This window comes from Pungitius pungitius, chromosome 9 (genome assembly GCF_949316345.1).
Source record: "Pungitius pungitius chromosome 9, fPunPun2.1, whole genome shotgun sequence".
NCBI classification, from domain to species: Eukaryota; Metazoa; Chordata; class Actinopteri; order Perciformes; family Gasterosteidae; genus Pungitius; species Pungitius pungitius.
This window is the reverse complement of record NC_084908.1, coordinates 15950971-15976600: the sequence shown is the minus strand read 5'-3', so window position 1 is coordinate 15976600 and position 25630 is coordinate 15950971. Positions and strand designations below refer to the sequence as shown.

General features: G+C 46.4%; 1 protein-coding gene across 1 annotated transcript; it reads left to right on the top strand.

The window, feature by feature from the left end:
* The first annotated feature begins 1139 nt into the window (after positions 1-1139).
* On the top strand, positions 1140-25562 carry frem3 (Fras1 related extracellular matrix 3). Its single transcript, XM_037471166.2, has 24 exons — positions 1140-6315; positions 6645-6734; positions 14722-14868; positions 15279-15509; positions 15611-15736; positions 15910-16161; positions 18691-18840; positions 18922-19131; positions 19267-19464; positions 19545-19709; positions 19838-20020; positions 20119-20249; positions 20722-20880; positions 20968-21271; positions 21345-21476; positions 21566-21897; positions 22282-22474; positions 22557-22661; positions 22957-23084; positions 23171-23305; positions 23525-23651; positions 23770-23957; positions 24059-24205; positions 24284-25562. Exons 1-24 carry the CDS (start codon positions 1287-1289, stop codon positions 24860-24862), a joined length of 9441 nt encoding a protein of 3146 aa, XP_037327063.2. The 5' UTR covers positions 1140-1286; the 3' UTR covers positions 24863-25562.
* Positions 25563-25630: the final 68 nt, after the last annotated feature.

Here is a 25630-nt window from a genome sequence, read left to right as displayed (position 1 = left end):
GCACTCAGTACACATTCTCACATTCTCCCTGCATCCAGTGCTTGATTTCTCCATACCGCGCTGTCTCAGTATCGCTGCAGTAAAATCTTCCCTCTTAATAGATATTCGAGATTGGACACTGCAGGGTTTAGGTCTTAAGTTAATGGACGGCCTTCGGCCTATTAACGATGTGGAATTGTTGATACAGAACTTATAATTCAAAGTGTCTGAGCAGTATTTTCAACTATGTTGTCCTTTCTTTGTGTGTGTGTGTGTGTGTGTGTGTGTGTGTGTGTGTGTGTGTGTGTGTGTGTGTGTGTGTGTGTGTGTGTGTGTGTGTGAGACCAAACACCTGTCCAGCCCTCTGTGTGGGACTAACGGCCACTCCGGTGCCGGCCTGTCCCACCAACTCGACCTCAGATGCACCCACGAGAAGGACACAAAAACCTTTGGAGGGACGTTTCACACAGATTGTGTGCGTTGTCTGGTTATGGTGCTGTTGATAATAAATCCTACATACAATTCAAATACAAAATATATTGCATTATTTATATTTGACTAGAATCAGAATTTACCAGTTGCTAAGTTACAAGTTGAGAGAGTTTTAGTTGTGCGTTGCTAATTGTTTTCACTGTTCACAGAAATAGTGTTTGAACTATATATGATGTTACTGAAAATACGTGATCGTTAACTTAATTCAAATAACTTTCACTCATTGCCCTCTGAAGTGTTTAAAATCAGAAAGGCCAAAGAACATATATACATCGGACCATAGCAGGTTTTAGAGTCACTGTTAAACCACTCGCAGAAAATCTTGACTAGAATCAATGGCAGGTATTGCTTTTTTTATTTATTTTTTAAACTTCAAATTCAAATTAAGTAACAATGAATTTGTTCACAGACTTTACTGAATTAGGTTAGCTTTTGCACTGGATTTTCTCCCCCACCTTTTTCGGAGAGAGAAGGGGAGACGGTGGGTGTTGGTTTGGGGGGAGCACTTTTGAGGCTTGTCCAATGGTCTTTCTTAAATTAGCCATGGGGGCAGGAGGCTTCCCCCCTGCCCTGACAGAAGGGAGGGGCCTGCGTCTGTCACTGTCTACTGTTTCATTATTACCTGCAAAGCCTTGCAGCCTTCACCACACTTGTGTGTCTGTGTGGCCTCGTAGCAACAGAGGGAGACACAGAGGACAGACTCCAAGACCCAGACCGACGCAGAGTTTTATTTATTTTTTAATGCTTTTTCACCACTTTGGACAGCCTGCTACTGTTGACTTGTAAAATAAATTGCAAGGCAACTAGCAGTGGATATGGCTGCTTGTCTGCAGAGGCCGCCGCTTTGTCAAAAGTGGGGAGTTTTAAGATGCCTCCTTGTGACATTTTCTCTCAGTTTCTGTTTTGCTTCAGTAGACGCAGAGCCGTTTGACCCAGCTCACCTTTATCACCACAGATCTGGACCTAATGAAGACAACATCATTATCGCCAACAATGGGATACGGGTGCCCTTAGGAAAGTCTGTGTTTCTGGACCCTGTGAATGACCTGGTCACAGAAGTGCAGCCTGGGGACCGGTGCCACATCACAGTTTTAGACAATGACCCGCTGGCCCAGAAACCCGGGATGCTGACCCCTAAAAGGTTTCCCTGTTCATTTGGACCGGATGAAGTAAAATACACTCATTTTGGATCCCGAAGCCCCAGCAAGGATCGCGTGAAGCTGCAGCTTCGTTACGACTCCCAGACGGACACGGTCGTCATTCCTTTCATGCTGGAAGTGGAAGTTGTTTTCCAGCAGCTTGAGATCCTCATCAGGAACATGCCCCTGAATGTTGAAAAGCTCAGTGGTGACAGCAACCCTATTAACAAAAAGGGCTTGGAGTTTTCCTTCGAGGACGGTGTCACGCAGTGTAAAATTGCCACTCTGGTCGGCGCAGGAGGTCTTCCCAGGTATGGCACCCTCTTGAATAACCCCTCAAATGGCCAAATGGTTGACTGCGATGAGTTTGTCAACCAAGACATTCGCTACAAGCACACAGCTAAAACCAACTCACCAAACAGAGACTATATTCCAATGGTGGTAGAACTACAGGATAACGAAGGCAACACCATAATGCAGGAGTATTTCCAAATGATGGTGAGAATCAGAGAGGGTGCAGAGAATACCGCTCCTAAACCCAGCTTTGTAGCCATGATGATGATGGAAGTTGATCAATTTGTGATGACAGCTATTACAAATGACATGCTGGCTGCTGAAGATGTTGAATCTGACACGGATGATTTAATCTTTAACATTACTACCGCACTGAGCCCACAGCAAGGCTATATCATCAGCACAGATGATCAGAACCTGCCTATCACCTCTTTCTATCAGAGGGACATCAAAGATCTTAAAATAGCATATAAGCCCCCCTCAGAAGACTCAGAAGTAGAGAGGATTTTCCAGCTGGAGTTGGAGATTGTGGACACTGATGGTGCTGTGTCTGATACATTTGCTTTTATGATTGTTGTGAAGCCGATGAATACCATGGCTCCTGTGGCAACTAAAAATACAGGACAGCTACTGTTTGAAGGGCAGTCCAGAGCTCTCTCAAGCTTCCAGAATTTAGAGATTAGTGATGAGGACAACCTGGAAGATGTGAGAATAACTGTTGTTGATGGCTTAAAGCATGGAGACCTGACTGTGCTCGGAGCCCGCAGGAAATTCTTTACACCTGCCGATCTCGATGCCGGCATTGTTCTGTACCAGCATGATGGCAGCGACACCTATAGCGACAACATTATTTTTAGAATGACTGACGGCAGTAACGACGTGGAGTTTTTGTTCCCCATCACTATTGCTCCCACCGATGATGAGGCGCCTATTATCAACGCTAACACCGGCCTGGTGCTGTTTGAGAGAGACGTCATGCAGATTTCTCCCTTCATCCTGAGCGCCACAGATATTGATTCAGAAGACTCCACCATTACGTTTATCTTGGAGGCACCCTACTCAAGTGTAGGGGAGCTACTGCTGAGGCAAGCGGAGCCTCCCTCTGACCCGTCCGTCTGGAAGTTCAGCGAGACGGATGAGATGTTTGAGCAGGTGGTAACTGAATGGTTTCAGCGGGATATTCTTGATGGAAAGCTTTTCTACCGTCATGTTGGACCCCATAGCATTACCACTGTGATTGATCAGTTTGTGTTCCGGGTCCAAGACGACAATGACCCCCCTAATCAATCTAGCGAACATAGGTTTACCATCAAAATCCATCCGGTTGATGACCTTGCCCCAGAGCTTTTTCCGGGCACCACCCTTCACATGACAGTCCAGGAGTACGAGCTAACACACTTCAAGAAGAACTTCTTGTGTTACAGTGATTTAGATTCAGATGACAGGGACCTGAAGTACACCATCATTAAGCCCCCAACTGACACAGACGAGAACAATCCTGCCCCCTTAGGTGAAATTGTACTGACTGACAGCCCAGACACTGTAATTACAGAGTTCACACAGGCCCAGGTTAATCACCACAAAGTAGCTTACAAGCCCCCGGACCAGGAGCTGGGCATTACTCCGAAAGTGGCTCAGTTCACCTTCATTGTGGAAGACACGGCTGGTAACACATTAGATGGACTATTCACCATTTTCCTACAGCCTGTGGACAACAAACCTCCACTCATCACCAACACCGGATTTAATGTTATGGAAAGAAGTACGTATATCATCACTAGGAAAGAGCTACATGCCACAGACACAGATACAGATGATGAAAATATCGTCTTCACTGTGACACAGATTCCCCGGTACGGACAGCTGCAGTATCTAGGGATCGACATGGCAAACGGAGAAACATTCGAGCTTGAAGACATTGCAAATGGTCGCCTAACTTACATCCACGGTGGAGAGGAATCCCTCGTTGACGGCATCAAGATCGATGTCAGTGATGGTTTCCATGAGGTACCCATCACCATTAAGATCACCATTGAGCCGGTTGATGACGAGACTCCCACAATTATGCTCCCGGCCGGTCTGCTCGGGGCAGCCATCGATGTGCTAGAGAATGGAGCCACGGAGATAACAAGTAATGTTATTCAGGGCCGTGATGAAGACACAGATGACCTTGTCCTTACTTTCATTGTTGAAGACCCTCCCAGGCTAGGGGAAATCCTAATTAATGGTGCTCCCGCTGAGAGATTCACCCAGGAAGACATCATCAATGGGGCCGTGGTGTATGCACACACATCCGGTGAAATCGGACCAGTCAAAAAATACGACTCCTTTAACCTTACCCTATCTGACATGTCAGAGCAATGGGTTGTTGGTGGCAACAAGGTCCAAGGAGTGACAGTTCACGTCACCATCCTTCCTGTTGACAGCCTTCCACCTATTGTCAGTGTTGGAGAGCAGTTTGTAGCACTGGAAGGGGAGAAGAATGTCATTACCATGGACCACATCCAGGCTGAGGATATCGACACTGACAATGAGGATATCCTTTGCACCATCATCGTCCAACCAACATCTGGTTATGTGGAAAACATCTCCCCAGCTGCAGGCTCTGAAAAATCCAGGGCTGGGACAGCCATCACTGCCTTTAGCATTAAAGATGTTGCCGTTGGCCATATCTACTATGTCCAAAGCATCCATAAAGGAGTTGAACCTGTGGAAGACCGTTTTACTTTCCGTTGCTCAGACGGTATTAACTTCTCTGAACGCCACTTCTTCCCCGTAGTCATTATTCCAACTAATGACGAGAAACCGGAGATTTTCATTCGCGAGTTCCTGGTAATGGAGGGAATGAGTCTGATCGTCGACACGCCGATTCTGAACGCAGCCGATGCCGACATCCCGGGGGATGAGCTGCACTTTGAGATCATCAAAAAACCCAAACATGGTACAATAGTTCAGCAGCTTAGTACTGGCACCGTTCCCGTGGAAAATTTCAACTTGGAACAAATCAAAGAGGCATCAAACATTGTCTATGAACACGATGACTCCGAGACCAAGGAGGACAGTTTTGAGATCAGACTCTCAGATGGAAAACATACAGTGGAAAAAACAGTTCTTATCATGGTGATTCCTGTTGATGATGAGACACCAAGGATGGCTATAAATGATGGCCTTGATGTTGAGATCGGAGAGACCAAAGTTATCAGCAACCGGGCTTTGAAAGCCACAGATCTTGACTCTGAAGACAAAGAGCTAACATATGTTGTGCGTTATGGCCCCGGACAAGGCTACCTTCAGCGTATCAGTAAGTTTGGTAATGTTTTAGGTAATATTACTCTGGGGATGAACTTCACACAGGACGAAATTGATAAACAGCTCATCCAGTACGTACACACGGGCCAGGAGGGAATCCGTGACCTACTGAAGTTTGACGTCACAGACGGCATCAATCCCCTTATTGACCGTTACTTTTACATCAACATCGGAAGCATTGACATGGTATTTCCAGACGTTATCAACAAAGGTGTGACTCTGAAAGAAGGAGGGAGAGTAACTCTTACCACTGACCTCCTCAGCACTACGGACATTAACAGTCCTGATGAATTCCTCAGCTTTAGCATCACGAGAGCACCTAGTAGAGGCCACTTGGAGTGCACCGACTACCCTGGTGTTCCCATTTCAACCTTTACCCAACTGCAGCTCGCTGGCAACAAGATCTACTACATCCACACCTCTGATGATGAGATGAAAATGGACAGCTTCGAGTTTGAGGTGACGGATGGTTACAATCCTGTCTTCCGTACCTTTAGGGTGTCTATCACTGATGTAGACAATAAAAAACCTGTATTGACTATAAGCAAACTGGTCGTGGAAGAGGGAGAAACCAAGCTCATCACACCGTTTGAGTTGACAGCTGAGGATCGGGACACCCCCGACCACCAATTGCGATTTATAGTCACCCAGGTGCCAGTGCACGGGCAGCTGCTCTACAACAATACCAAAACAATCACAGCCTTTTCTAAGCAGGACCTCAACGATAACCTCATCAGCTACAAGCACGATGGCACTGAGACCAACGAAGACAGCTTCTCCTTCACAGTCACCGACGGCACTCACATCGATTTTTATGTATTTCCTGACACTGTGTATGAGACACGCAAGCCTCAGATGATGACCATTCACATCAACACTGTGGACAACGGTGTGCCCCAGATCGTGGTTAACAAAGCTGCCGCCTCACTGAAGCGCCTCCAAACAAGCCACCTGGGCTTTGTAATCACCAACAAGGCCCTTCGATCAGAGGACCGGGACAGTTCCAAGAAAGTCCTAAAATACACTGTATCTGAGGCTCCTCTGCATGGCTTCATCATGAACACTGCCCTGGGCAACGACAGCGTCAAGACCTTCACACAAGGTAACATCATTTACCTTTTTTAGAATGTAATATGCAATGGATTCATATGTAATATCAAAGAGGTTCATTATGACCAAATTCAGATCCATTTTCTCCAAGAGTCGGTGGACACCAAAACACAGTAATAAAGAGAGGAAATATTGGACTGAAACGTGACTTCAAGTGAATGATAATGTTGCTTTTTGTTTCTCGAGGTGTAGATAGGCAAAACGTATGTATCCTGTTGCCCGCCTCACTTTTTTTATTGCAGCCTAGGGATGTAACCAAAACCTTGTCAAAGTGGCTTAATCGTCAAAGTTACTCTCTAACTATATTCGTCACACCAACAGCTGATATTGATGACATGAAGATCTGTTACGTGCTGTTGGATGGGAGCAACGCCACAAGTGATATCTTCTACTTCACTGTGGAAGACAACGGTAGGAGTCCTTCAACATTTCATTTTATTACTAGGGAACCGTTTACCCGAGGGCTGTCCTCAGTCTTTCTCTATCTTTTAATAGCTTCTTAAAAATGTAAACTTCCTGCTCTCTGTCAATTTCCCATCTGTTTGCATCACAAAGACTTAAGGCAGTTGGCCATGACTCACACCCAGTATAGTGGAACTGGGTAGCAAGTGCATAGCACAGGGGCCAAAGGGGCCTCCAGCCAAACACTGACGGGTTGGTAAAAGGGAAAGAGGTGGGACTAACTTCACGCTCTAAACGTTATTGTTACGGACAATGGGATCTTTTCCTTCAAATCACCCCCATTCATCCTGTACTTCAAGTGACACTGTGAAATGTGTAAAGATATGCCTGGTGAGATTTTGGTCTGTTTGGTCTATTATTATGTTGTATTGAGAGCCAGTAATTATCTTAAACATGGTAAATATTCATTTTTAATGAGGGTCAGTATTAATAGTGGATCGCTAGTGGTATTATTGTTTATGTAAACTCACAATTGTGAGCTGTTACTCTTCCAGAAGCCAAGCTGGTTATCTTTTTTTTTTTTCTTCTTCTTTATATGGAGGTTTAACTACAGGAAGGAAACGCAGAGTCTTCAATTAGCTCAACAGTCCTTTTTCTGTTTGCTTTCATACGTTGTTTAAACTCCCAGCCAACTCAGCTTAAGCAGGTGCAGCGGTGCAGGCCGTGACATAAAACAAAACCGGGTTTCTGCATGTAAAAGCCGCGGAAAGCTCGCGCCACAACGTTCAAGCAATTAATAAGCGTACACATATACAATTCCACAAAATAGATCAAGTGTTTATTATGTGCTCAGCTGCCCACTGACAAATAACAGATAAAAGCGATTTAAGCCAACCGGGAGAATCACTAATGTGTGTTGAGGGGGGACTGTTGGGGGAAGTGCTGCTATCCTGGACATGTAGGGACATGAAGGTGGAGAGGATGCCGATGGTCAGTCTATCCGCTCATAAATCTAAGTAGGTGAGCTTTTTGTGTGGGAAGCAACCCTCCTGGTCATTTGAGATTTGCACCCGAGATTATCCACTAAAACCGGTCTGTCAGCAATCCCTTTTCTAACCTTTCACAGAGTTGAAGAGAAATGTTTGCTGGGAAACAAAAAGACGTGATTACAATTTATAATTCCAGAGTTTGAAATTACTCGATTTTTCAAATTTTAGAAACCTTTTTTGGAAACACACTCAGCGATTAGATTGACAAAAAGAGACAGAAGAGTGCTTGATCCAAACGGAGACGGTCCAAAATGATCTCATTGGATTCAGCATTTTCAAAACTATCCAGTTAAGTAAGTCCTTATGTTAACACTGTTCGAGTGTGACCTCGTCTAAGAAACAGCCCTCAGATTAACTGGCAGCTGCTTTAGGGTTTTAGCAGCATTTAAAAGATACCTGCCACTACATGCACTGCACTGATGGCTCTTCATCAGTCAAGAAAATACACAAATAAACACAGTCCAGATCATTAAGGATCAAATGTTGTATGTTACGTGCCTATTTCCTCAACTGCGTGTTTGTGTGTGCAGATCTTAATCTCAGTGGCTTCATAGTGCTGTTACGTGTGTGTGTGTGTGTGTGTGTGTGTGTGTGTGTGTGCGTGTGTGTGTGTGTGTGTGTGTGTGTGTGTGCGTGTGTGTGTGTGTGTGTGTGTGTGTGTGTGTGTGTGTGTGTGTGTGTGTGTGTGTGTGTGTGTGTGTGTGGGTGGTCATGCTCAACTAAAGTGTGACTTAGCAAAAGGTCAGGAGAAGACATACGCAGATAAACAATGTGTGAACCAGAGGAAGATGCACAATGTGTCATCAACCTTTCTATTCAGAGGTGCAAACATACAAATATATTTATACATAACTTGCAAAAACTTAAGCATTTCATTTTCTTAGTAGAGAAAATGTTGATATTGATCCATTTTTATGCAACTTTCTGTGTAAAGTCCATAAGTTTAACAGCCTTTTATTTCTTTATATAAATGTAATAACCAAAGGACCCACGTCTTAGAACTCGAACAGCTTCCGGATGAAGGGACATTGATTAATGGGCTGAACAGGAGGACGGGGGGGGGGGGGGGGGTTGCTTCATCCTGTGAAGCAGATCTTGTTGTGCTGCCTTCATTTAACCGCAGGTGGGATTTTGATTGATGACTAGAGAATGCTGCATAATCACACCAAATGATTTACTTGATAGAACAGCAGATGGATTCTATCAAAACAGTCTTGTCCTGTGGTCGCGACCTCAAAATCAAACTGCAGTTCAAACTGGGTCATTCTTTCTCTCTCCGCCAGGAATTTCTATTGGAAAAGCAGTAATCTACGTGAGCAGGTCAGAAGCTCCCTGCGGCCATAAATACTTGTCCTTACAAGTGGATACTCAGCTCACATCTATCCTCGTCCACTGAGCCACAGGGCAAGAGAGGAAACTCGTATTTACTTTGGGATGTGTGTTTAGGTTTCCGCTAATTTCTTAGACTGAGAACTAGGATTGTATTTACGTCAGATATTAGGCCCATGTAGTGTGTTAGTTTATCTGTCTCCAGACAACACTGCCTCCGCTAGCCAATGTTGGTTGAAAGATTTTCTCCAATAGCAACAATATAGTCTTCCAGCCCTGGAGAGACACGGGGGACCCGGGTGGGTCGAGTGTTATGTGATCATTCAGGGCCCAGGGGGAGGAATGCACTTCCTTGGAGACTCCAGACTCCGGGGCCACAGACAGAGCAAGGCCTGGAAGTGAAGTGGTATCCCGAGTGGACAGGTGTGTACGTGAGAGGGAAGGCTGCGGAGAGGGGTGTGTGTGTGGAGGTGGGGGGGGGGCGGATCCCCTTTCAAAGCCCTCCGTCAAACCACTCTGCTCTGCGGAAATCCAACCCAATCTCAGATAGCATGATAACCCGCAGACTTCCACTGCTGAGGTGCCTGATCCGGAGGAGCACTCCCCGAGATGGTGCAACAATGACTTGCAACCTGACTTCCCAACTGTGTTTTGGGGTCTTACGCGTCACCCATGTCAACAGTCACCAGGAGATTTACTGGCCAACAGTCTATCCCCCCTGCGACTAGAAGCTGTGGCGTCTTACCCCCCCCCCCACCCCCCGCCCACCTCACCCGACGCTGTTGTCACTCCCCCTGCTTCCCCTTTTCTAAGACCCCTTCATGGTATTACTTTTCTTTTTTTCTTTATCGGGTTTGTCTTTTTGACTTTTTCTCTATTTCTTTACCCTTCCTTTCCTCTCGGGTTTCCCCCCCGTATCCCTTTCAATGAGCCTTCTTTCTTTCTCTTTTTTGTCCTTTTTCTTTCAGCCTTGATTAATGGTGCTTGGAGGGCCGGTCTGGTGGAGAGTTATGATCTATAGCTGCCGCGGTTATTCTTATCTGCTCTCATATGGCGACGCTGCGGCTGCCTCTAGCCAAGCTGTCGTTGCCCCGCACGCCTTTCCTTGTCCTTTACATTTGGGCGCGGGGGCAGCTCGGGGGAGGGCAATGTCCTTACTGCTTTTGAATTTAATTTTGTAACGTGAGAAACAACTTACTGGAATCAACACGTTAGGAATGTCAATAGGAGCATGTTGACGTGCTCACGTTTAACCCTTAGCTGATTTTCTTGCATCCTTGTTCATCATTCTGTACATAACAGTTTGACTAAAGCTGTTTATTTACAGTACCACGTCTCTTATGTGATTAGATTTCACCAAAGTGTTAAAAGCATCCGTGTTACTAATTCAAGCAAGCGTCAAGTGAGAGGCTTTCAGGCCCTGTCAAATTCTGATTTGTAACATCCTGCAAAGATAAATTCACTGTCACGAAGTGAAGCAGCAATCGAGCCACTGCGACGCGTTGATTTACAGCTCATGCTGCTAGAGAAGGAATGATAAGAGTTGTTAATATAAATAATCATGCTGCATTCCTAACATGGATTTCTTGGAAAGCAGAGAGGAAGCTATAGCCTTCACTATTTATAAAATGTTTCCTTTTACATTTGAGATGTTAAAGAATCAAAATAAAGGAACATCCCATCTCCATCATCTAATAAACAGTAGATTTAAAAAGATATTGACATTTAAATACCCAGCATAGCTGATCGGAACTTCCCCAGTATTTATATCAACAGGAAGATTAATGAGGACATGTATTAATGGCGATGCTTGTCACCTGATGAGGATATTCGTAGAAGGTTGCTCCTCCTTGCATCATGCTGGTGAACATTAAAGCCTCGTGTTGACCTTCCTCTCCACCGGTATCTCCAGGCTCTCCGCTGCATCTATGTATGGTGCAGCCAACATCGCTGCTGAAATATGACTTAATGAAGAATGTCAAAAAACACAGGAGCAGGGAAATCTCAGGGCTGTGACCTCCTCTGTAGGAACAGAAGCAAGATCTCCTGCCATGCTACCTCCAAACCATCGCACAAATATACAGCTTTGTGTTTTCTGATGCTGACGTTGAGTCGTTGGGTTAATTGCTGCACCGTGATACATACGTATGCCACGTTGTAGCAGGCCACTATGTGACTCACTGCACTGAAATAAGTCAAGCAGCTTTTAATGAAGGTTTTGGGGCGAATCCAGATGCCCTCACTCAGATCCTAAAAACATGATTAATGTAACCGTACTTCCTTGAGTATTCCTTAATATTCAATCCCTGCCCTTGTCAGCGATGAGCATCAATCCCATTAAAACTAATTTATGAAACAGCTGACAGCAGGGACATTTAGAAACACATGCAGCCTATAAAACTTTACATCACCGCAGGAACGATGTCGTTTGTCACTTTGAAAAGCTAATGGAAATGTGAGCAGAGCCAGGCAGCTACTGTATGTATTGGATTTGATGGCCAAGTCTGATATAGTTTGTGCCATGAAATAAACCATCCACCACGTCCATAATCAGATTGACTTTACGTTTCACAAGCTTCGAACGCATCTATTCTGAGAACACTGAAACCATGTTCATTTCTCGGGGGCTCTGGTTGTTCCCCTTAAGGAAGTTCTGCTTCATGGGCTACATTTTTTTTTTCTCGAGACTCCCGCCAGCTCCAGCGTCAGCGGGCGACAGCACGCATAAAAGGAGTCAAAGGGCGGGAGCTTCCCCTCTCTGCCACTGGTGTGAACAATGTGGAGGCAGGCAGGGAGGCATGCCGCGATGGTAGAGCTGGCCCACCCACACTGCGGCCTGCTGTCCCCCCCTGCGTTGTCCCCTCGGCGAACAAAGCCGACACACAGGGAGGAAAAAGGGGGAGGAAGAGGGGGGTGGTGGGGGGGTTTGTGGAGTACAACTGTCACTCTGGTGAGTCTGGCGGGAAGGAGGAGAGAGACACACAGACGGACAAAGACAGGGACGCGGAACGAGACCTTGGCTTTTAACCACGTGACGTTTGGTTTCGACGTAACAATGAACGAAGCGTCGCCTTCACTCAGGAGGCTGAGGAGGAACTCGGCACAAATGAAGGACACAAACGATGCGCTGGTTATTTTGGGCGATGCTAACCACCTGTACACAGCAAACAAACGGCACCTGTAGACCACACAGTGTAATTAGCCCACTGAGTTCAAAGCAAATGGCAGATGTCACTTATTTACTTGTCTTTTCAGTCCTCTTGGCTGAAATGTTACGGGGATACTAATTCCGTTCTGAAGATTATTGCAGTATTAGTGAAAACAGGAAGCATTATTTGAGAATGTAGAGTGGGCTGAAAGCCCAGGAGGATTCCCAGTAAGAGATCCTGTGCTAATAACTTGTCTCCTGTCTGAATTACAAATAAATTACAGGCAATATTAAATGTCAGGAACGATGTGACATTCGATGGCCATGTGTGCAATCCTTTTGTGGCATTTCCCATAAGGTCCATAAGGTCCACAAGAAATGACTGCGACAGTATCCCGAACCTCTGAAAAAACACTGTGTTTTTTATTCAGTCCATAAAATACCAGTGCAAATACGGTGTTCTTTTCTTATTAATAACAGCGCCATTGTTTTACCGGTGCAGAAACCCAAAGCTGCCTGATTGCTTTACGCCGAAACAGAGGCCGCCTTTTGTCTCTGCCGTGTTCATTCGATAATCCTCGTTGAGAGCCACTGACTAAGCTTTTCCTGATATCATCTCCACATGGGGGCCGGCTGCCAGGACTAACTTTCTCTGGCACGGAAACAATCTGATAATTGAAGTTTGTCAAAGACTTTATTCTTATTCCCGTTGGAACTGCACATCAACACAGAGTTTTCTAATTGGATTTCTTCTCGGTTTAACAGGTTCAGAGCAGAGAGCAATGCAGATTTATTTGTATACCAATTCATTTGTAGGCATATGTATATTTACCAGAATACAGTTACTGTGTATGGTTGTAACTGCAGTGAAGTGCAGTTTTTTACTATTTTACTTTACAGTATAAAAAATGTAAGACTATTGGTCGAGCAAAAACAGACATGATACATGTTATGATGCATGATGTATTTTTAGCTGTGACTGATGGAAACATGAAGGCTGCTGGTCTATTTGCCATTTGGGGCTAAGTGTCTTCCCTCTGTGCTCATACAAATTGGACTTGTGGAACCTGGGATTTGAACTGCGATCTTCTGATTCAACGATGAGTTATAATCACTTCACACGTCAAGCGCATGCCGTTAATCAATACCCGATAATGGACACCTGGCCGGGTACTCCCCTGTCTCTTAACTTAATTCGCCTCACAGCCATCATTAGTCTTTTCATATCAATCGATCCACTTGTTGCTATGAGGATCGTCTGAACGTGCTCCTGTGAGTGAGAGCGGGTTCGCCCCGTGTTGTGACCGGGCCTGGTTTGGCATCAGGTTGGAAATATGGGTGGAAGGAAGTGGCCCCCTCACCATGGTGAATGCCCCACTCTCAACCCGCTGTCTTTCCATTGTCTCCGGCCACACAGCATAAAAACGGCAGCCTCTTTCTTCGTCACTGAGGCAAAACGGAGCTCGATCCTGGTTCATTGTGTGGATGGACAGGAGCTGCTCGCCATTGTTCTACTGTTTACTTTTTATCTAAGTTGGAACGATGTTCTCTTCACCATTTGATTCATCCTTTCTGAGATGTGTATCACATTGGTCAAAAAAACGATTTGTTCTTTTCGACCAAACAGCTTAATGTTATTTCTGGCTTTAAGATGTTCCCTTCTTCTTTTAACAACTTGAGCAGGTTTAGGTCTGCAGGGCCGCTGCCGGTGTGACCGACCATGCAAGACTAAAGAGACACAGCCCGCTCTAACCTCCCTGATCTAAGGAACCCACTGAGCTCGACCCATTTCACATCATGTCACAGGTCACCAGGCTCTTCTCCCTGAAGGATAAGCCATTAGGGCTGCTAAAAATTTTTTTTAAAAACATTCAGATAATATAGCAGAAAAAACTGAGTTGACAGTTTGAGGGATTACATGAGTCATGAGACAGTAAGGACTTAGAATTGGGTCTAAAGTTGTGGATCAGAGGCCGAGTGTGTTGTTCAGATTTGTAGTTTATGAGCTCAGCTTCTTTCACATGACAAAGATGAGGGTAGAATGTCGTTGAGTTTATTTGGCAAAACTAATAGTATGTTTGTGCGCTCACTATTGGAGCATAAGGAAGCCTCACTGCTCGAGAAATTATGCTCTGACATAATTTCTCCACATATATATATGTATATCTGTACATTTCAGGATCAATCATACAACACAGCCTTAGGAAAAGGTGGACGAGAATCCGAGGAAATGAGAAGTAAGCCAACCCTTCTCGAGGCTAAGTGAAGTGAGGCTTTAGAGAGCCCTGGTATTACGGTATCAAGTTTCCCTTCCCAAGAGAGAAAATGCTCCCTTGATTCAGCAGATTGGATTTTACATGCCTCACCGGTTTCTAACATGAACAAAATACATTGTCTCCTCAATGCGCAGCGCTGTGGATGAGGTGCTTTGGATGAAGTCATGTGCAGTAAGCTCTTTTTCTGTCTTTAGGTGGAAATAAACTAAAGCCTCAGCGCTTTAGGCTCAACTGGGCCTGGATCTCTCTGGAGAGAGAATACTATTTGGTGGATGAGGATGCAAAGTTCCTGGAGGTGACACTTAAACGCAGAGGCTACCTGGGAGAAACCTCCTTCGTCAGTAAGTGTTGACGGTTTTTATGTTTGCTTTTGTATACTTTTCACCTTTGTTTCCCGTTAAGAATCCAAATGCAATTCTGTAGCATTATCAAATGAACCTGCATTATGCCCATTTAAAGGGTTAGTCCTGGTGTAAAACATGAGCATTTCAAATCTCTGCATATTTGTCTTAAGCTCAGTCCATCGCAAAACTTCACTGCTCATAACAACATGTTGTGCTCTTGTTTGTCTGGTGCTCAATTTCCTCTATTGTGTCTGATTGAAAGAACGTACAATATAAGCTTTCCTTGTAAAGCTCACAAGGAAACGGCTGCAAACCACAGTAATTAAAACAGAACATTAAATGTATACGCTTCTGTCTTTGAAGAGGAAAGAGTATTTCTTCTTTACTTTGGTTTCCCTTTCTCTCAGGTATCGACACCAAGGATGGAACCGCAAAGAAGGACGAGGACTTCCGTGGCAAAGCCCAGAAGCAGGTCCAGTTCAACCCCGGCCAGACGACCGCCACCTGGAGGGTGAAGATTTTCACAGACCAGGAGTTCGAGACCTCAGAGTCTTTCCAGATACAGCTGTCGGACCCGGTCATGGCTGTGCTCGAGTTTCCAGACAGCGCAACAGTCGAGATTGTGGATCCCGGAGATGGTAGGAATATGATGTTTTAATACCTGTCAACGAGGCCACGCCACCATTGAGCGAGAGAGCGGTTCATGTGCTCATCGTCCGCGCGTCGCTTTCCGAAACAGAATCGACGGTCTACATTCCTCAAGCTGAGTTCAAGATCGAGGAGGACGTTGGAGAGCTGTTGGTGCCAGTGAGGCGATCAGGAGACGCCAGCCAGGAACTCATGGTTGTTTGTTTCACTCACCAAGGTGATTTTCATGTTCATTTCCGGTTTACCTGTAACCAGTGTTACAAGATCACGTGTGTATAATTACATTTTCAGTGGATTTTCAGTAGTTAAATGTAGGGTAGCCTATTACGTTACCTTATCTCTATTGAATCACATGACTTGGTTTAATCCCCCCCCCCCGTGACTCCTCAGCAACGGCCACCGGCACCATACCCAGCTCCGTGCTGTCCTACTCCGACTACATCACCCGGCCGGAGGACCACAACAGCGTGCTGCGGTTTGACAAGGACGAGCGAGAGAAACTCTGTCGCGTCATCATCATCGACGACTCCCTGTACGAGGAGGACGAGAGCTTCAACGTCAGCCTCAGCATGCCCATGGGCGGCCAGGTGGGCGCCAACTTCCCAACCGCCAAGGTCACCATCTTGGCGGACAGTGATGATGGTGAGTGAAGAGTTCAGGGCTTTTTCTTTTGTGACTTCTCCCCAGTTTTAGCTGATGGATGGATACACATTATTATTATTTGGAAAATAGTATTTAGGTGGAGGCTTCAAATAAGCCAAGTCAGCTTACAGCCTCTTCCTGCACTGTCAATTTATTTCATCTCTGCTCCGCTTGTTTATTATTAAATTGTGCAAACAAATACAACTCAAAACTTGTTTGCCAAAAAAAATAAGATAATTTTATACTTGAAAGGGATACACAACCATTAACAAAGAAAAGTCACGGAGCCCTGAGAACCCTGCTTTGCTGTAGGCGGGGGGGGGGGGGGGGGTAAAATGGCATCATGTGCCGCGATTACAGTGTAATGGCATCGCGGTGGCAGCTGTGGTTGATCCGGTTACTCAGTGCCCCTTTGATGCTCTATTTTGACGTTTTGGTATCTGCACACAATTAATCCACCAAAAATACACGGGCGGCACAATAACCACAGGATACTGTACTTGCCTTAATGGCTTTAAAGTATATTCAAGTCTGCTACCCTTCCTGTCTCTAGGGCTGACGGATTTGTTTACACTCTCTGCCTCATTTGTCCACCATTTCTCTGTCTGCTGGGGTCCGTCTGCGTGTGTTAGAGACAATAGACAGGTGCTGAGAGGGAGGAGGGCGGCCTCGGTGGATGTTATGCTACACTACAGCCTGTGTGACAGATAAAAGGGCTTTAAACTTGACTGTGGTCCCTCCAGCGACCCCCCCCCCCCCCCCCCTGTTCCTCATTGACATTCAGGGGAGCTCAGGGGAAACGGAGGGCATCCCGATGTCTGAAGGGACCCGAAGGCAGGTGGGGGAGAGAGAGGGACCATTGTGCAGGGAGTCCAAATGACTGGCATGTTTTTACTCCCCCCCCCCATAAGTATATCATTGCTTTCATTTGATCCTTCAAAGAAGAAAAATTGACACATTGCCTGCCCCAAATTCTTAAGTCCTGTCTTGTCTTTCTTGTGCGACCGGAGCTGCATGTGTCTTTCTCACATTTCCACCTCTATTTCTCCAACCTTTCACCAAAGGGGACTCTTGGACCTGCTTGTTGTAGTGACAGATGTGCTCGCAGAGAATCCCAACCAATTTGGGACTGAAGTACAACTGGACCTTATGTAGAAATAATCAGTGTGCATTCCCAGACAAGAGAAGACTCCTCAGTGCAAACCTTAATTGTGGTTTTACTTCTTGGTGGGTCCTAAAGTAACACCCCATCATAAATCTGGTTTAGAGTACTCGTGTTTGTGTGTCTGCCTGTCTGTGTAAACTTAAGGTCTGGATTCTCGCCAACGTCGAGTCTCCATTGTCACTGTATTTGTCGAGCTCTTCCTCCCGCTGATATTTAAGGTTGCCATGTTGGCACTCATTCCCCCTTACAACCCCCATTGTTATCCTCTTTTGTACTAAATAGCTGTCTCGGAGGCGGAGAGGTATTTAAAGCCTGCCAAGAATCCTTCCTTCAGCATCGGCTGTCTGTTGCAACGTCGATCAAATCCTGAATAAGATTTGCCAATTCCGTTCCCACCCGTCACCGTCCAATCAACAGAGAAAACCGATGGGGTTTAGCCTATACGGTCGTCAACAGACCCACAGAACATTTGAACAGGAAAAATCAAATGTTTCTGTATTTAATTGATCACAGGACCATATCTAAAACTCACTTTTTGCAACAAGTGATCTATGTATGTTTGATTACCCCACCGACACCTTAGCTTAAGTTTGTGTTGTTTTTGTTTGATGGCCCTGAAAAAACCCTTAATTTACATTCTGCATAGCAATTAGCGCATCATTACAACCCATGGTGCATATTTGTTGTTGGAGATCTTTGTTTAAAATGTACACCTCCATTTTCACTGGAACTTTGTATCTCCTTTAGTGGTTTCTACCTCACCCAATTGGTGAAAATATATCCCACGGCCGGAGTTTGAGCCTCTATCACACGATCTCTAAGTGCAGAGGCCGAACAGAGTGTGATGAAAACACACTTTATAAAGAAGTGAGGAGAGATGACCTGACAATGCGTTCTGAAATCTTGCCTTCTGCCTTTGCAAAGTGGACGGTTGCCAAACCCTCACCACACCGCTTATCAGCTTCTACATCATCAGACACTGGGAACATCCCCCTCAGCACTGCGCCACACAAGCGCGCGGCTTATTCTTCAGGTGTATCCCCGTCCCTTTGGCGTTGAGTTCAGACAGAGCTATCTGGGTTTAGATAGATGGGGGGGAGTTGAAGGAGAAAAAAATAAGACCGATGACAGCTCCCTTCCTGAGTCAGAATTTATGGAGTTTGCTCAGCTATTCCTACCAATGTGTCCCTGGAAACGTCTCTACTACGTTGCTTTGTCTCGTTAATACGAAGATCTTGGTCCAACAGAACTGATGAATATGAAACATTGCCATTTGACATTTTACAATATTGCACATTTTTTAAACATCACCATGTCTTTATTAACTTACTCTTACTCATTTGTACAATTCCCAAATTTCACAGAGCCCTCGCTGTATTTTGGAGAACCGGAATATGTGGTGGATGAGAATTCAGGCTACGTTGAGGTGAAGGTCTGGAGGACAGGGACCGACCTGTCCAAGACAGCAACTGTCACCGTCCGGTCCAGGAAGAGTGAGCCCGTTTCTGCAGAAGGTAAAATCAGCGGCCCAACAAAGCGTCCTGTCATGGTTTCACGGGACAGTTTTTAGTTAATTGTTTCCTCTGTCTGGCCAGCTGGACTGGACTACGTGGGCATCAGTCGCAACCTGGACTTTGCACCCGGTGTGACAATGCAGACCTTCAGAGTGACCATTCTGGATGATCTGGGTCAGCCAGAGCTGGAGGGGCCTGAGACCTTTGACCTCGTGTTACGGATGCCCATGAGCGCAGTGCTGGGAGAACCAAGCAGGGCCACAATAACGATCAATGACACAGTCACCGATGGTGAGTGTCAAGTACAATAAGGATATTTTTTAAATGCCCCTATCTATTGATGTGAATATTTATATATATATATATATAATATATATAAATTACGGCGAGACTCACTTGTAACAATTTCAATTCCTGTCATCACAGTACCAAAGGTCCAGTTTAAGGAAGGAAGCTACAAGGTGGATGAGTCTGACGGGGAGGTAACAGCCATAGTGTACCGCAGTGGAGACATCAGTCTCAGGTCCACGGTGCGCTGTTACACTCGCCAAAGCTCTGCTCAGGTCATGATGGACTATAGTGAAAGACCCAATACTGACGCGTCCATCATCACGTTCCTACCAGGTGAGACCTCCCACTCCCTCCTTATCCCTCCGTCCTTTTTTTAGGAAAATAAGTGAATTGAGCGGGGGGGTTTTCTCCAGGTGAAACGGAGAAGCCGTGTGTCGTCAGCCTGATGGACGACTCCGTCCACGAGGAGGACAAGGAGTTCCGCCTCGTCCTGGGAACTCACAAGAGCAAGTCACCGTACGGAGCTTCTATTGGCGAGCAGAAAGAGGCATTGGTCACCGTCACGGATGCGAAAGATAGTACGTTCTTTACTTCCAACAAGAAAAACAATTGAATTACCGAAATATTGAAAGACAAGCCAAATGACTGTTATTTTGGTTCATAATTATTATTCTTTTGACTAATCGGATTTTCTTCCCGGTTCTAGAGCCCATTATACGTTTCTCTGAGATCAAGTACAGCGTGCGTGAACCTCAGGTCAAAGGTAACGTGGCTCTGGTAAAAATTCCCATTCTGCGTCTTGGAGACACCTCAAAGGTGTCAATGGTGAGAGTGCACACCAAGGACGGCTCTGCAACCTCCGGAGAAGACTACAACCCACTGTCAGAGGGTAAGGACATGGTTTATTGGCTTCAAAGTGACGCAGTGACTTTCCCAGAGACCGTTCCTGTGAATGTATACGTTCACTTCGCTGTGTCTGTGTCCAAGATGTTGAGTTCAAGGAAGGTGAAAAAGAACACTTTGTTGCGATTGAGATCCTGTACGACGGCCAGAGAGAGATGAGAGAGGCCTTCACTGTACACATGAAGCCTGATGACAACATGGTGGCCGAGATACAGGTGACACAAAGGTTACACAGCACATACACACACACAACCTAATATAAGCCACTAGTGAAACAGGTCCGACATGTGCACACGTACAGTGCTGCATATGTACACACGTGAGCATGCGCCCCTGTCATGTCCGATCTGTGTTAAAATAGCCAGGCAGCAGCTGGCATTGCTGTCAGCGCGCCTGAACCACAGCGTTGTATAAAAAGCTTTTCCCTCTGGAATGAGATGCTGAGGGGAATGTCCCAGCAGAGCCAAACAGTAGGCGAACCTATAAACAGAACTGCGACATTTTGCCATCAGGCATAAGGATATGCGCTACCTTTTCTTGGACAAGATGAACAAGAAAATGTTGGAGGAATGAGGAAAGGATGCTATGCTTTGACAGGAGTCATCGCTGAGGGTTGAGGTTGACCCCTTTAAACGTCCGACTCCAAAGTTGACAGCCAGCTAACGGCGCTTTCCTCTCGCTTGCTAGATGAACAAGGCCATTGTGTACATTGAGGAGATGGACAGTGTGGCCGATGTCACCTTCCCCGCCGTGCCCCAAGTCGTTTCTCTCCTCATGTACGACGATACAGCGAGAACCAAAGACAAGCCCCACCCGGCCAATGGATACCCCGTTGTGTGCGTGACGGTGAGTGCAAAGGCTTTTGACAGCCACACATTCCTCCAGGTTTCTTTGTTTTTTCTCAGCTGCCACACGTCCTGTCCGTCCTTGCAGGCCTGCAACCCGAAGTACCACGACTTTGACAAAACCGGCTCCATCTGCTCCGCGGAGAACATCAACGACACTCTCACCCAGTATCGCTGGATGGTCAGCGCCCCCACCGGGTCGGATGGAGTCACCAGCCCCATGAGGGAGGTGGACACGAACACTTTCTTCACCAACACCAAGTCCGTCACTTTGGATTCGATCTACTTCCAGGCAGGCTCAAGGGTTCAATGTGCAGCCAGGGCCTTCAATGCCAATGGGGATGCCGGTCTGGAGCTGTCAAGCCCCATCGCTGTGGTCAGCAAGGAGGAGGGTGAGAGAAGCACTGATTGTACAGACGCCAACAGATACAGTGGCCAAATACCTCATTGACTAAATCGTTGCAGGTATGTGTCAGCCTCGGATCCAAGGCACCGTTGGAGCTGAACCTTTCTCCGCTAAGATCCGCTACACTGGCCCCCATGACCCCGACTTCCCCAACCTTATTAAACTCACAGTCAACATGCCTCACATGGACGGTGAGGGGTGGACATTTGTACATCGGTTTTTTTTGTTTGGTGATCTTGACAAAGACGCAGAATGTTAACAAGCTTCTCAACTACAACAGGTATGTTACCAGTGATCTCCACAAGAGCCCTGTCCAACTTTGAGCTCACCCTGAGTCCGGACGGCACTCGCGTGGGCAACCACCGCTGCTCCAACTTGCTCGACTTCAACGAGATCCAAACGGGCCACGGCTTCATCACCGATTCAACAAAGAACCCCGAAGTCATTGGCGAGACTTCGCCGTACCAGTACAGTCCGCTCATGCGCTCGACCAACTCCCTGCGCTTCTACAGGAACCTCAACTTGGAGGCCTGCCTCTGGGAGTTCACCACTTACTACGACATGTCAGAGCTGCTAAATGACTGCGGGGGCTCCATAGGCACCGATGGACAGGTAGGACATGCATATTGTAGCTTGTTCGCTGTGTTGGATAATTCACATTTATTCAAACTCTGTTGGAATATGAACAGCTCCACAAACTTAACGTCGTTTGCAGGCCGTTTTAGGACCAACCGCCCAGTGTAGAAGTTAATCTTGTGAATGAACTGTGTGACTTAGCTTGCAGTAGCTGACACTTAGCAAGTTAGCAAATCTATTTTTTTAAATTACAAAACTTTTTTTACCTAAACTCTTCAACAGTTCAAAGAAAATATGAGGCCATTGTGGTTGACATGACCAGCCTTTTCCCACGTGGCTAGTTCCTGGTTTGCTCGCGAGCCACAGTAGTCACAGAGCTTAATGTCGTCCTTGATTTTGGCCTATTTATCTCTTACTTAGGTACTGAACCTGGTGCAGTCCTACGTCACCCTGCGCGTCCCTCTGTTTGTCTCCTACGTCTTCCACTCTCCAGTGGCTGTTGGAGGATGGCAGCACTTTGACTTGCAGTCAGAGCTCAAACTCACCTTTGTGTACGACACAGCTATTCTGTGGCAGGACGGCATCGGCAGCCCTCCTGAGGCTGAGCTACAAGGTATGTCCTCAGGGCGATGCTGCTCCCTGCTGGTCCAATGTGTGAAGCAGCGTAAAAAAAAACCTGTCCTCTGTCCTCATAGGGGCCATGTACCCAACAAGCATGCGTATAAATGAGGAGGGACGTCTGGTGGTTAACTTCAAGACGGAGGCTCGCTTCAGGGGACAGTTTGTTATGTCTCATCCAGGTAAGACGATGACGAAACTCACACACACCCACATGTGCCTCGAACCATCCAGTGAGGTCATTCTACACAGCCACCTCCTCTCGTCATCTATTTCTGGAGTTCCACAGTGGGGGGTTCCTTCCCGAGTGAAAGTGTCAGAGGTCATTTCAGCAAATGTCAAAATGTCACTTCAGCATTTACAGTTAGGAAGCAATTGGCAGAAACAATGTAGAAGGTCAATCTTTAAATAACAAAAAAGTAGACTAGTTTTACTTTGGTTGAAAAGATTGATGACTGTCTGCATGTTTATTTTCAGGAACCAGCGTATCATCCATGGTGATCTGTGCTGACCACCCTGGGCTGACATTCACTCTCGCCTTGGTCAGGACTGAGCCCACTTACAACCAGCCCATGCAGCAGTGGAGTTTTGTCTCAGACTTTGCTGTGAGTCAACATACAATAAAAACCCGCCTGCTGTGATGAAAATGAACTTCATTGACTTTGAGCATCGTTTCCTGTGTGGCCGCTAGGTTCGAGACTACTCCGGGACTTACACGGTGAAGTTGACCGCCTGTGTGGCATCACCCAACGGGGAGTTCAGCATCCCTCCGGTCTGCCACCCAAGAGAGCCGCTCACATTTGACATGGACATTCGCTTCCAGCAGGTTAGCCTCGATATCCTGACAGAAATACCATGCCAGCATTGTTTAGTTATTACAGCCAGGTCCAAAGCAAGAGATAACACAACAAAAATACCATCTTAATCATCATTGAGAGCTGAGTTACTTTTAATACTTTCCAAGTTGGAATCTGTCTGGAAAGGTCAACAACATTTACTACAAAATTGTAGTTTAGTGACTCCTAACTCTGTTTGTGTGCTCCAGGTGAGTGACCCAGTTGCAGCTGAGTTCAGCCTCAACACTCAGATGTTCCTCCTGTCCAAGAGGGAGTTGTGGTTGTCTGACGGCTCCATGGGCTTTGGAGAAGGGACCGATGCAGCTTTTTCCGATGGTACGACAACACTGCAGCCTAGTGGATTTTAGTAAACATTACAGCTGAAGACCATTAACCTTCCGGGAAGCCCGTGTTATAGTCGTTATAGTTTTATTTCATCTGCTCTTTGCTTCAGGTGCCATGATCTACGGTCGGGTGATGGTGGACCCAGTCCAGAACCTGGGGGATTCCTTCTCCTGCAGCATCGAAAAGGTCTTCCTCTGCACTGGAGCAGACGGCTACGTTCCCAAGTACAACCCTACCAACAAGGAGTATGGCTGCCTGGCAGACGCTCCCTCGCTGCTTTACAGGTTTAAGATCCTGGTAAGATGCAATAAAAACCAAAGGGGCAATACCGTGGCGAGATGTGTATCCAGAAGAAGCAGGAGGCGATGTCTTATTTCTGTGTGTGTGTTGTTCTGCAGGACAAGGCCCAGCCCGAGACTCAAGCTTCAGCATTTGGTGACGTTGCTTTTAAGGCCACACTGGCTCAAGACACACCTGGAGGCCTGCCTTTGGTCAGACAACCCGGATCAGATGGCTTCACACTCTCCTCATCGCCACTTTTCCAGGTCTGTATGATTTTCGTAAATACGTCACGCGTAGGCGTCGTATCGCCAAAAGGGTCATGACGGGTGTTTGTTCTGCAGGTGGCTGCTGGTCGAGAATGGTTCGTTCACACAATTTACACAGTCCGCTCCAGAGAAAACGCCAACCGCAACATCGGCAAGCGCAGCGTAGAGTACCTGCATCACAGCGTGTCCTCTGTCGAGGATCCTGAGACCTCCGACCTGGCCACCCGCCCCCGCCGCCAGCGCCGCGCCGCCCCGGCCTTCTCCGACCGTGGCGTGGCCCAGGACATCGGGGTCGAAAACAACCGCGGCACCAACATCCAGCACATCGCTCTGGGCCGAGCAGACCGCATGGTGGTGAGCCAGCGCCAGCCCTGGTCCCCTAACCGCGACCCCCTACCGGAGCGCCCCCTGCTGGAAAGTTCTGGCAGAGAGCTGGCGGACACTTCCACTCTGCCAATGTTGGTGGGCCTCGCCGGTCTGGTCCTTCTCGTCTGCCTCATCGCCACCGTTGTCATTCTGCTGCTGCGTCGCAAGAAAAGTGAGAAGAAAACCCAGTTCCCTCCTTACACCTCCTCCTCTTCTTCTTCTGCCTATAACGGCTACGGCCGGGGCCCGGCGGGCCTGTGGAGCAGCTCAGACAACTCCGAGGTCTAGATGGGGACCTGTTCCGCCTCAAAAAGACTTGATAGTCTCCTCCACCATTGTGCCTTCACAGCCCAACTCTTGTAGCACTGAATAGAGCCCAGTAGAACCGGTGGGCCGCACAACAAGTCAGTGATTGGGGCTCACTCAATACAGAACGAGTTTTCTGGGACTTATTGAACCCTGATGATTAGTTCTTCTGTAATGTGCTGCATGCATTTGCAGCCTATTTTAAATCAAGGGTCTACAAATACCCCCCCACCCCACCCCACAAGAAGAATTCACTGGATTTAAGGGATTGGCCTCATTGGTTGCAAAATATCACTTTTATCCAGTGTTTGCAAGTGCATGAAAATACCGATTTAGTAACAGCAACCCATATTCCTCATGTAAAAGGCAAAATTGTTTAAATTTCTTGTTGCTTCTTAAAAAACAAAACTGTTTTTTTTATTTTTATTATTCACTGTTTTTTTGTGGAGTAGGACAAAATGGACTGAATGTTAGTTGAAGCTGACCTTAATGAATGACGTGATAAATGATTTTTACGGTGTCATTGAAAGGGATTGTAAATGTTTTCTTTTAAAAAAAATTCCAGGTTAATGTGGCTGAACTCAGATGCAAAACTATCTCTGTACATATCGATGTAGGACTATGAAAAAAAGTATTACTACACCCTGGTGAAACTTGAAAAATGATTAACTACACGTCTCTCTGGTTTGTCGATCGAGTCATGAAATAAATAAGTGCGGTTTCAAAGTTTGAATTATTGTTCCACATAGA

Coding starts and splice junctions, on each gene's coding strand:
- frem3 (XM_037471166.2), top strand. CDS start 1,287: ATGGCTGCTTGTCTGCAGAGGCCGCCGCTTTGTCAAAAGTGGGGAGTT. Junction 20,881..20,967: donor ACCCCGTTGTGTGCGTGACG/GTGAGTGCAAAG, acceptor CCGTCCTTGCAG/GCCTGCAACCCGAAGTACCA. Junction 23,306..23,524: donor TGGACATTCGCTTCCAGCAG/GTTAGCCTCGAT, acceptor TGTGTGCTCCAG/GTGAGTGACCCAGTTGCAGC.